Source organism: Gallinula chloropus (assembly GCF_964237585.1).
Source record: "Gallinula chloropus genome assembly, chromosome: 7".
NCBI lineage: Eukaryota > Metazoa > Chordata > Aves > Gruiformes > Rallidae > Gallinula > Gallinula chloropus.
Window position 1 is genome coordinate 17,276,912 of NC_140092.1, and position 12,802 is coordinate 17,289,713.

Sequence of the window (12,802 nt, forward strand, 5' to 3'; positions counted from 1 at the left end):
GTGACAAAAGTTCTTAAACAAGGAGCGTAGTATATGGGATAGGGCAATTAAAATGAGCTCAATTACTTAATGAGGAGTGGTTTGAAAGCAGTTACATAATCTGCAGCTGCTACTTTCTGCCACCTGAGGTCCTCTTTTACCCCGATAGTACTGTTCGGCAGCTCCCACGCAATAATAACGCTGAGTTGAGGTGTTTCATTGTAACTCTGAGGGTGACAAAATCTTCTCAGAAGCATTACATAAACCTGTTTGTATTGAGTTGGATCAGTTACTTTTTTATATCTGCAAATGATGTACAAGTGTGATTGCTGGGCTTCTGGTAGACAATTTGTTTCTCTTCTTACAATGCCCTGTACTGTGCTTTGTTGCTGCTTTATCTGCTTTGTTAATGTTCAGCAAATTCTGCTTTGCTGATGTTTTTATTTCCAATACAATTCTCTCCCCCCTCTGACGTGTAAAACACATCATGGTTTGTGATGCTGGTGCCTAAAATTAACTTTCAAACTTGTTTCTAAGTGAAGGAAGAGAAAGCAAGATATTGGAGAGATGCAGTGGCTTTAGCAGTTTTGCATCTTGATACCCTTTGGAAACAGAAGGGATCCTCTTTCTCAAAGACCCCTTCTACACTGTGTTTCTGATAGCAAAGAAGATAAAACTAGGTAAACAGATCCTCTTGTGCATATTAGCCAGCATTTTTCACAGTCTATGGGTGGTTTTTTAATGTGGTTGCTATTTTAGAACAGTTAAAAAAAAAAACCTCAAACAATTACGGTCTTTCTCCTGCAATTTTAAGTTTGATCTAGCAGGTTGTAAGTGGGCTGATGCATTTCCTGCCCCTCTCCAGTTCCTGGTTATTATTATTTATATTAATGTTGATGGGAACATTTGCATGTATGTGTTGAGAGCCAGATCAGGATATACATCTAGCTGGGAAAACAAGTAAGTGAATGAACAAGAAAAATAAGCATTGGTTTGTTGTTTCTCGCTTTTTGGGGGTGTTGGGGGCAGTCTTGCTCTCTGACCTACCTAGCTATCTAGCTGTCAGAATGCTTGCACTGGCACAAAAGGAAAGATGCCAGGAGGACTAGGATTAAGAGGCTAATGCTGGAACTGCTTAAACTGTCCTTGAGACAATGCTTGATCAACTGCAACCTGATTGATCTGCTTTATGTGAAATGAACTATTTCTGCATTTTGTAAACTCAGGCTTCAGAAAGAAAATACAGCCATGATTACATAACATCTGCCAGCCTGGAGACTTGCATAGTTCACAACTAGTGGTAACAAAGAGGTATTTATACCTTCTTGAGGTTGGAATGAAGGTGCATGTTGTAATGGGCCTTTTTCTCGTGGGGCAGGCCTTCTCTGGCGGCAGCATATGTTCCCCTTGTTTCGCAGGCAGAAGCAGAAAACAGAGGCTCTTTTGTGTTTCCCTATGGATTTCTTTGCAGACCTAGTTTTTAAGGTCAGGGATTATACTTGTGCATTCAACTATTAAAAAATATTTTGAACTTGTGTTTGTCAAACTTAGAGTATTATTTGCTTTTGTCCTACAGATAGCTGTAGTTACGGAAGCTACAGTCTAAGGAAAGATTTGTGAAGTATCCTTCATTTCAGACTCGTTGTGGGGGGGAAATACAAACCTTTCCCTAGGTCTAAATAGCTTCAGGTACAACAAAATAAGGATGGGTTTTTTGTGTGTGTGCAAACTTACTTTAGATCTGTGTCAGTTTACAGCTGCATAAGGCATGGGAAAAGATTTCTTTTTGAATATATATATTTTTTTTTTATTCTGAACAAGCAGTCTTTTTATGGTCAATGTGAACAAACAGGCACGCCTAAAGGAATTGTTCCTCTCAATCCAGAATTAGAACAGATCAGATGAATTGCAACTCCATGGTGCCCCTATTGGGTATAAGAGTTCGGGATGACACGCGCAGATGTGAATGTCTGGCATGTGGGATGTTAGAACTACTCAAGAAGTGGAACCTTAGCTGGTCCTGCTTTACTCTGATACAGATTAGTATTTTAAAGGTGGTAGTGTAGAATATATGACAGTTGCTGAGGTAAAGAAAAGATGGTGCATATAGGAAAATACCAGAGATAGAGGCAAGAAGTTCTACAGAAACAATTTCAAGGAGTTGGTGAACAAGTAAGAGTTTCAAATAACAAGGTGGGTCATTCACTGTGCTGACACGGTCTCAGTATATTATTTTGAAGGCAGAAATAATGCTCTTAGGAACTCCTCCTCTAAAAAAGCACTTGAAAACATAAGATGTTGCTCAGTGAAATAAATACCCTGTACTTGTGCATTCTGCCTATTTCACTGAATAAGGCAAGGCTCAGAAACCCCCCGAGCAACCAACAAACCATGTGTGTGCTCAGCTGATTGAGAACTGTATGTGAATGCATTGCTTCAAGGAGACAATTGCCTTACATCTGGCACTTGTTCAGTTCTGAGGCCTTGACTTTCTTCCAATTTAACCTCTTAGATTAAGTTGTTTGTTTTTTTCCACGGGTAGTTTCTGCCTTGGTAATCCTCCGCTGTGCTGCAGCAGCCTTTTCCCGTCTGCGCTTCAAGGCCGAGTAGGGCAAGGGAAGGCTGTTATCCCTGAAAGGAGGCAAGATGCTGAGCTCAACTGCTAAGCAGCAATAGCCTTCAAGGTGTCTTCCTCCTTGGGCTGGATTTCTAGGAGCAGGAACAGTAAGTAGGGAGCGTGAGGATAGACTGATCTACCCCTAAGAGCAGCTGTTGGCCCCCGTGTACCCCCACTCCCAGCCTGCTGCTGCTGTAACATGGCCCCGCCGCTTCCGTGCGTTGAGCCTTTGGACGGGAGAGACGGAAGAAACCAAAGAGCTTTTTCTGAAATAGTTGGAGATGTGGCTGCGCTGAAGTTGGGTATCAGAGAGCGAAGGGAGGGGCTGTAGTCCGGAGACCTTCCTTCCCAGCACCGCCTACCTGCTGCAGCCGTGACGCCGCAGCCCCAGCCGCCGCGGGGCAGGCATTACGTACGCGTGCAAGCGCTCGTTTACCCGCGTAGGGCAGGTACCGGGTTTGCCGGCCTTCGGGCAGACAGAGGCCGGGGCTTGTCCCGACAGCCCGGGACCGAGGAGGCGGCCCTGGAGCCGAGGCTGCCTCAGGCTCCCGGGCTGCCGCCGGAGCGCCTTCGGGGCTGGGAGGGGGAGAGCGCGCTGCCGCCGGGGCCGCGCCGGGTAACGGTCGGGAAGCGGCGGGAGGGGCGGGCGGACCTGTAGCCGCGGGGCAGCGGAGCGCTCGGCCACGGACCGCCCGCGGCCCTCGGCGGGGCGGGGCAGCCTCAGCAGTCCCGCCCCCTGTCTCGCTTACCCAATCGGAATAGGATGTGGGTGCGGCCCTCGGCCTCTATAGCCAATCAGAGCCACGGGTGACACAAAGTGCTGCTCTTTGCACGCGCTTTCAAGGCTCGGAAGAACTGGCACCGGCAAAGCCCAGTCAGAGTGGAGGGGGGGCGGGGTCGACTCGGCCTTAAGCCCAATAGGAGGCCGGGAGCCGGCGTGGGAGGCGGCGCGGGGCAGGCGGAGGGAGAATGGCAGGAGGTTCCTGCAGTAGAAGAGCAGGACGTGCGGCCTCTCAGGTTAGCCAGAGCCAATGGGCGCCGCCGGTGGGCGGGGCGGGAGGTGTCCGTGCTTGGGCTCTGTGATTGGGAGAGGGGCAGAGGGAGCCGGGCCGGGCAGGGCAGTCTGTGCGCTGCACGAAAATGCACTCGGATGCCGCCGCTGTCAGTGAGTAGCGGCAGGGCCGGGCCGCGCGCTCCCGCCCGCCCACCGGTGGCGCCCGGCGCCGCCGGCCTCGCCTTTCCCACGGTGTGCGCTGCCGCACGGGTGGGGGCGGCTTTTCCTGCCCCTCACCGAGCGGGCTCGGCCGAACGCGCCGCCGGGGCTCCCGGTGACGGGGGAGGGCGTCGTGCCGGCGGGGAGAGAGAAGCGGTGTGCGTACCTGGGGGCGGGAGCCCGCGGGGACGGCGGGTGCCCCGCGGCCCTCGGCGGGCTCCCCCGGGGGGGTGGGAGGGGCCGGGGCTGGGCGGGGGCGGCCCGGGCGGGGGCGGGGGTGGGTGAGGGGCGCAGCGGCGGAGTGGGCAGGGGGCGCTCGGAGGGTGTGACGCAGTTTCCCCGACCCGGCTCGCGAGCGGGTGAGGCCGCGGCCGGCCCTCGTGGCTGGCTGCGAGGCGGCCGGGGCCGCCGAGGGAGGGGGGCGGCAGCGGGCGGCGGCGCTGCCCGGCGGCCTCGCTACGTGGGAGCGGGGTGTGCGTTGCGGGGGGGAGGGAGGGGGCGGGGTGGGTGGTGGTTAATTTAACGGATTCCACCGGGCCGGTGCAGAGAAACGGGCTGTGAAGGGGAACGGGGGCCGCGGTGCGCCGTGGGAAGCGTAGTCGCTGGCTGCGGCCCCGCGCGGCGGGGCTGCTGGCGGGGGAGGGGGCGGGGAACTACAGCTCCCAGCAGGCACCGCGCCGCACGCCGCTCCCGCCCCCGCGCGGGGGTGCGAGTTGCAGCCCGGTACCCCGCGGCCGGCGCGGAGCTCCCGCGAGGGTCGGGGAGCCGCTGCGCCCCGCGCTCAGCCCGGGGCAGGACGCGGCCTGAGGCGAAGCCGCTTGGCTGCGGGGCAGCAGAAGGGGGGAGCGCGGGGGGATCGCGCCGCCTGTTGTGGAGGATCGCAGGGAGGGCTTTGTCTCTGCCGTGTAGTTACTGGCACCGCTCTCAGAGCAGGCGGGACCGCATGCTGGAGGCAGGTTGCTTGACGCGGGGGTGGGGGTGTTGGGGGGTGTCACACACCTGCGTGTCAGCCGCGGGGCTCGGGAACAGGCCCCGTGCCCGCCTGCTGCAGAGGTGAGGCTGTCATCCCGAGCACAAAGCTGCGGGTCCCATTCTCGTGAAGCCGCCCAGGGACGTGTTCCCGCTGTGCACCGACCGCCGGGCCGGAGACGCTTCGTGACCGCGGAACTTGCTTGTGAGAAAGATAATGAGATGCGGAGCTCTGATCGTGCGTTACGGAGCGCTGGTCCGACTTTTGGGCAAAGTCCTGAAAGCAGTTCTGGACAGAAACGCTGCGTAAAGGCCTGGGCTCTATTGAATCTTCCTGTTTCTCAAAATGAGAGGTTGGACAGGGGCAGCCTGGTAAAGCCTCCAGCTCGTAAGGTTATATAATTTGTTTTGTGGTTCTCTTTTAGGTTTGGGTTTTTTTTTTTTTACCTTTTTATTCAGGGATCATTATATGTTGGTGATTAAGGCTACCATTAAAGCACAATTAACTGCCTCGTGTTGGAAATGGGAGGATAATTATTCTAGAAAATGCCTTCTGTTCAGTCTCTTTGTCATGTGCCCTGTCCAAAAAAAGGGGTAGGTCTGGATTATACACATGCAAGCCACAGTTACAAATATCCACTCCTCCTGCACCGGGTGTCAGACTATATAGTAATTTTTTTTCCCCATGCAGAAAATAAGGGGAACGCTGTTTCACAGCCTTCAGCTGTTACCGGCTTCTCTTTAAAAACATCCCTTGTAATGGCTGAATTTTTCGTATCAATACTTATTGGGGGGGTGCAATTCCTGGCCTTGTATACGTGTTACTTTACATAGGAACGCTTTCCTAAATGCACTAACTTAATTATCTGTAGCTTCATAGTAGTTGGGTTTTTTTTTTCTCATTGATTTAAATGCTTGAAACAAGATGTGTTCTTAGCATATTGTTGCACATACAGAAGTTAGCACACTGTTCCTTGGCTGAACGTTTCTTTTGCACCTTCTTTCTGATCCTTCTTAGATTCTTACCTTGTTCTTTTGATACAGCCTCTGTTGACACATTTTTGCTCAGTCTCAATTTCTGAGACTGAAAATACATATATATATATGTGTATATAGTTTTCACATTATGTGAGAAAATCAACTTCCCCTTTTTTTACTGCTTTTTTGACTTTTAAGTAAAAGTTTCTTGCAGCTCCAGTAACTGATCAGGTCAGGTGGTGAGTTGAGTTAGGCAGGTAAACCGTCATCTTCTCACTGCTTCTTTTAATTTGCTTGTATCAGGATGAAATTTTATTTGTTAATTTCAGCACTTGATAATTTATTTTTGTCTGATTAGGTTTTGTGCTAGTTGTAAAGTGAATTATTAATCCTTTATTTACTTTTTTCCCTCTCACTTTGGAGACATTGAAAACAAAGACTGTGGGTTTTTCCACAGGATTATTTCCTAGTTTTGTTTGTGTCTTCAAAAGAAAACTAAAACTTGCTTAATTTGTTTGTCCTGGGCTTGCCAAAAAGCCTTGCACAAGGAAGTGTGGTACATCCCATGAAAAGCTATAACTCTTCTATTTAATTTGAATATTTGAGCATTTAAGAGTGTAGTTATTTCTTTTGCTGTAAGACTACTAAGCAGTCCGGCTTCAAGCAGGACCCTTATTTTAAATGTGCCAGTGTTTTTCTTCTTACACTGTCCAATTAAGTCTTTTGTTTAAAATCATAGCTGAGATTAAGCAGAATTTCTACTTTGGGCTCATAAAGGCATAGAGGTAGCTAGCAGTTTGCTCAGTATTTTTAATACATGTATAGTTGTGTTCCTTTTTTTTGGAGGGGGGGTGAGGGGGCTGCGTGTGTGTGTGTATATATATATATATTGTTAGCTTGCTCTCAGGAACCAGCTGGTGTGACACATGCTTCTGTGTCACTCAATGCAGATGTGTGGCTGGACAGACTGTGGGACTCTGTCTACTGCAGCTGCTCATTACTGCCTTTAGCTGTTGATTACTGCTTCCCAGGCTCTACTGGTGAAGTGGTTTGTAGGAGCACTCTCTAATCCACTCAGTCAAATGTATCTGGGTTAGCTCTTGCCACTTACTTAAATCGTCTGAACTGACAGGGTTGATTTTTTTTTTTGCCTGCAGTGGATCAGGGAACGCGCCCACGACCTGTGCTGCTGGCAGAGCTGTGGGGTATGGAAGTTTTGGCAGAGAGGAAGAAGCAAACAGCTGGAGCAGTAATGCTTTGGGCTGGCACAGCGTTCCTAGGCTGCAGAGCCGTGGGGATGTATACCAGATCTGCGTGGTGCTGGATACCCTGCTAGTGCGTACTTGACAGGGTTGCATTTCTGCTGAATTAGCTAGAGCACGAGATACAAAGTTTTTATTAGCTTTATGCCCTTTGTAGGATGACAGATGACACCTCATCTGGCTTGAAGTTAGGAGTAGTGCTGGCAAACAACTGCCAGGCCGTAGCAGCTGATGGTGCAGAATTAACTCACAGGCGCTTTTTTGAATCAGTTTGGTGGTTCAGTAAGAGTTGGGCTGGATGAACACTTTGCATCCATGGGTGTAAAATTTTGCTTTGTAGCTCAGTTTCACATGTTCTTGACTGAAAGAGTGTGTGTTCACAGCCCGAGTGACATGAAATCACTGAAATGCTGTTTGACTTGGTAATAAGTGCTTTAGAAATAGATTTAAATTAGCTCTAATTAGCCACCGCTTCCAACTGGTCACTCCAGCTTTATTGTATTTTGGCAAGAATCTCCATTATGAATGTCTCAAATACATTTAGTAGGTGCACAAGTGGTATTGGCAGCAATAGAAACAGATGTTTTGCACCAGAAATACACTCGTTTTAGGGCTTTTCTATAAAAACCCCAAAAATACTCAACCAAAAAGACACACTCTTCCCAAAACAAACCAAACCCTAAAACCCCCATGAGCCAACATGCACGGTTTTTAACCTGGATGTTAGGGTAGCATGTGTTAGCATAAGTCTTCCTTGCTCAGAGTCAATTTCAAGCAAATGGAAATGCATTCAGACTAAAGAGTTACACAACTTTTGCGCTGCATAAATTGCTCTCAAATTCTCAGTGAACTTTAAACTGCAGTAGCTCTTTTTGTAAACAAGCCTTCAGATCAGGGTACTTTTTAAATGCTTAGGTGGAAGGAGGATTTATTCCTATGGGGAAAAAAAGATTAATGCTTTTCCCTACTTTGTGTAGCATGCAGTAGTTTTAAAATATTTTGTTGCAGATAAAGTGACTGACTGATGACATATGGTAATACCCAACATGAGAGTTGAATGTGAACATTTACCCTAAAATAAGTGGGTTTTAGTGTGTTTTCATTTCAACTGCATTTTGTTGATTGGGCTTTTTATATTTTTTTTCTTTTTAATAGCTCAAATCATTCTGTGTTTTGCTTCAGAACATTTTAGGCTGTTGTGTGTGGAAATTGTACACAAACTTTCAACTGTGGGTTTGGATGCTGCTGATATCAGCAGTAGCTCTGAGCCTGGTGCAGCTCTGTATGCATGTGTGCAGGAGAAAGGTCCTGCAGCACCCTGTCCTTAGCCATAATGCCTAGATCCTATTGCTCCTCAAGCTAGGATGGATCATTCCACTTCTCCTTCTATTTAATTGCATGTCCTTGCTGTCCAGGCTGGAATTTACTTCTATTTTCTGAATGATGCCCTATGTTCAACTCCACCAAATCAAGGGAGATGCTGCTTTTCCAGCCTGGTCTTCTCTGCCTCCCCTTGCTGACATCATGGACTGGGAGAGAAGGCTCTTCTGCAGGCTTGTCCCTGCTAAAGGGAAGGTGTCACTGCCTTGTGGAGTCAGCTACACACACATTGGAAGTGAATTCTTAATCCTATTTTTGACAGGAATGCAGAGTCAGCTCCTAGCTGCTCAGTACTGCAGAGAATCTGAGTTTTTAGGTGTGTTGTGATGTTTTTGTGTCAATAAAAATAACACCAATGCACACTTCTGTTCTCTGCATTTGGTGATGAATATAGACATTCTGGTTCCTGCACATAAGTATTGAAGGCTTTCACCAGATGTAGGTTTCGGAGGTGAACTTTTAAGTTCATTAATCAGTATAAATTACCTTAATGTTAGGATAATTCTGTGAGTAGACTAAAGAGCTTGAAGAGGCGTAGTTCACAGAAGATTGAATTATTCTTTTTTGGATAAGTAAAGTTTACTTAAAGCTAATTAAGGAGACAGTACTTTGAACTGTTATTTCCAGTAAGTAACTATTACTTCCTACAAGTTTCTTCCAGTTCTAGTATTTGAAACCAAGGAAACCAATTACATAAAAGTAAATGCATAAACATTCCATTTTTATTTTCAGGAATGAAATTGCCTAGTATGTGCCTTCTCTCTCTCTGCTTTTTTTCTTTTTTTTTTTTCTTCTTTTTTTTTCTTTTTCTTTTGTTCTTTTTTTTCCCTGAGAAGGTTACAGAAGGCCCACAAGGTTTGCACCGAGTAAGCTCTATCTTAGCAGTAATAAAAATTACTGCTACGACTACTTCTATACTTAATTTTTAATACAAAGTTGTAGCCATTGCATTTTTATGGCACGTGTGCCTGGGACAAATGCTTTTAGACCTGCTGTTACCACAAGATTTTCTGTTTGCTCAGAAAACTGATCTAGAACTTCTAAAGGAAACTTGGAGTTAGCTGCTGATCTGGTTTAGTACTGCTGGTAATTTTTTACTAGGTTTTTAGTAGATTGTAGTGTACCCTGTAGCTGTGTTTTGTCTGAGCTTTAAAGTGATAATTCTGAGAGCAGGAACTGACTTAAGGTTTTAGTTCAGGCAGGTGCGTGGCAGTGTGTGAGTGCACACAGGCAGAAAAGAGCTTTTCATTTTTACACCCCCCTCCCACTTAGGTATTAATTTGTGTTTTCATTTAAATAGCTTGGCAACACATCATTCCCTCCAGTTAAAGAATTGACCTTTAAAGTTTTTGTCATTTCAAATAGGAAAGTAGAGTATGAAAGTTCACCTGTATGATTCCCTTATATTTAAGATATGTTAAGGTTTTTGTTTGTTCATTTTATTTGTTTGTCTTACTGTGGGGTGTAGAATGATTTTTTTGGTTTGTTATGAAAACAAGCCCGGCTCGCTGTTTCTTTTGCTTTTCCATAGCTGTCAGGTCCATAGTATAAACCTTAATCTATCATATTTTTAAAGTTACTTCTAAACTGTTTGCTTTTTACATTTAAATTGTATATGATCGTGATTAATTAACTAACCCAGGCTTTAACACTTACCATTAAGTGTTAATGATAAACTGCAGACAGGATTTAAATTCCATGATATTAGGTTGGCTCTGGCATTTCCTTTCTGGATTTGCAGTTATTTTACTCTGATATTTTTTTTTTTGCTTTAGCCATTCTGAAATACTGCAAAGTATTTAATGCCATTTGGAATTTCCATCACTTCAGTCCTTGCTAAAGATAAGCTAACATCTGCATGAAAAATAATTTAATCAGCAAAATACATACACTTTTTTGGCATACACCTCTTGAAGTCTTAGCAAACAGCCCAGCACACTTAAGTATTCACGAAGGAAACAAGTTTCCTTCGTCTGATCCTGGGTCAATAAACTGTGTGGTACTTCGCTATCGTTTTTATTTTCAGAGCCATTAATGTGTGTGCTTCAAAACTCTGGTATTCAGTTGAAAAAAAGCTTCACACACGGTGTCTTTCTTTGTGTAAAGCTCACAGAACCAACTGCTGAGCATGTAGCTTCATGTGCTGCATCACTCTTCTCATGGTGGGGCTGGGGCGGATGGTTGGTTTGATTTAACGTAAGACATTGCTGCTGTCACAAGAGACTTTTCCTCTCACTTGGGAGGACCTTTCCTGTCTCTTGCTCTAACTCTGCTCAGCTGGTCTCACATCTCCTTGATGACCTGATTCAGACCATTGAGTTAGCAGTGTTGGTTTGTTTATGATTTTTGCAGATAAGACTCCTGGGGCAGGGGGCTGACCAGGGAGGTCAGACAGGCACAAGTCGGAGGCTGCATAAGCAAGTGTGGAAGTTTGGGAGGCAGGGGGAGAGAAGAGGGCAGTTCCTGAAGCCTACAGATGCAGCCAGCTGTTGAATCACTTGCTTGTCATGTGAACTACATGATGCTATCTGAGCATGGGAAGTGTTATTATTTTTTATTCTGGTTCTTCCAGAATATTTTTTTCTGAAATACCCCTTTTCAGTGGCATAGTGTACTTTGAGTAGCTTTGCAATATAGGTACAGCAGACACCGTGTCCCATTCAGAAGGTGGCCTGAGATGTAATTTAACGTCCCTAATTCATCAGCTGCTGATCATACTTGGTTTCATACCAGTTGCTGTAGAAGAAGCCCTATTTTCATTTTGGATAATATCCCTGCTTTGCAGGCTTCTCCTGGAGAAGAGGGAAAATTTTTGGGCCCCTCAATTCAAGAAGGGCATAGAACTCCTTGAAAGAGTCCAGTGCAGGGTCACCAGGATGGTTAAGGGAATGGAACACCTTCCTTATGAGGAAAGGCTGAGGGAGCTGAGTCTCTTTAGCTTGGAGAAGAGACTGAGGGGTGACCTTATTAATGTTTATAGATGCGTAAAAGGGCGAGAGTCAGGAGGATGGAGCCAGGCTCTGCTCAGTGATGGCCAGCGGTAGGACAAGGGGCAACGGGTGCAAACTGGAGCACAGGAAGTTCCATGTGAATGTAAGGAGAAACTTTTTCACGGTGAGAGTGACAGAGCACTGGGACAGGCTGCCCAGAGAGGTTGTGGAGTCTCCTTCTCTGGAGACATTCAAAACTTACCTAGATGTGTTCCTGTGTGAATTAGTCTGAGTGATCTAAAGACTTAGGTTCTTTATAGAATTTAGGCTGAGCTGCAAAGGAAATTGTACAATTCATATTCCAGAAAGCTTAGTCTGGTCTGGCAGTTAACAACATTAATCTTACCTTTTAATCTTGCCCTTCTCAGAATGGTTTTTATATCCATGCACCCCTTTTTAAATTTCCCCTATGTTGAATTGGGGGTTGGCTAAGAAACTTAGGGTTGTGTTTTTTTGCAGAATGGGTCTGCTTAGTACTGGTTGACGAGCAAAAATGGAACTTTACTGAGAACTTAATGCATCCAGTGCAAAATTTTCCTATTGTATCTTGATAGTAAGATAATGGATTGTCTTTTACTTGGTATAGATAAGTATAGCTAAAGTTGGAAGCTGGTTTGGGCACTTCTGACTTACAGAGATTGTTCTGGTGGTGGGTTGGGGATGTTACATGGAGAAATAGGTAGCAAGTAGTGAAATTATACTGACATGATAAATGAAACATGATTCCTAAAAATATCTTTTGATTATAATTTTTAAAAAATCTGCAATGAATTCCATACCGATGTGTGTAACAAGTAAGTTTACAGAAGTCAGTTGCTTTAGATCCACTTTTTAACTTTGTAGCAGTGTGGTTCACTGACCCGAGGATCTGTTACTTAGTGATGACTTTGTTTATCCTTAGATTCTGGGTTATCTGAAGTGTATTTTGAGAGCTTTTCCTTGAAATGTTGGGGATGGAAGTATGGGAATTATGTTTTTTTTTACCTTACTTGCGTCTTCTGTCAGCTACTGGGTAAAGCCAAATTAAACATCTACCAATAGGAATAACTTAATGCATTGATGGGGTGCTGGTGACAGTAGACACAGATTTTCACATACATAAGAGTTTTGCTTGAAATACTTTGCTTGTCATGTAGTACATGTCTCTTTTATAATTATATTGGGTTTGTGCTTAAGTTCTGGTAGGGTAGGTAATTTACTTTCCATTTAAATGGGAATAATTATATAATAGCTGACTGTCTTTGATCCCTGTCAGCTGACATGTTTCCAGCTTCTGAGATTCTTGTTGGTTTGCATGCTCTCTGGCTGGATAACAGTTGATCCTTTTTGTAAATTACTTATTTTTCAGTTTTGTCCTCGGCACATTTCTAGCTAAAATAGGGAATTTAAAAGAATAGAGAAAAATTAGTTTGTT

The 12,802-nt window shown here is 45.6% G+C and overlaps 1 protein-coding gene across 2 annotated transcripts in view; it reads left to right on the plus strand.

Moving 5' to 3' along the window:
• The first annotated feature begins 3,714 nt into the window (after nt 1-3,714).
• DCUN1D4 (defective in cullin neddylation 1 domain containing 4) overlaps nt 3,715-12,802 on the plus strand; it is a 37,301-nt gene continuing 28,213 nt past the window's right edge. For both annotated transcript variants that reach the window (XM_084266652.1, XM_084266653.1), the window contains exon 1: nt 3,715-3,761. In XM_084266652.1, the coding sequence (XP_084122778.1) occupies nt 3,737-3,761 (25 nt within the window). In that variant the 5' untranslated portion in view covers nt 3,715-3,736. The remainder of the gene's footprint in view (nt 3,762-12,802) is intronic.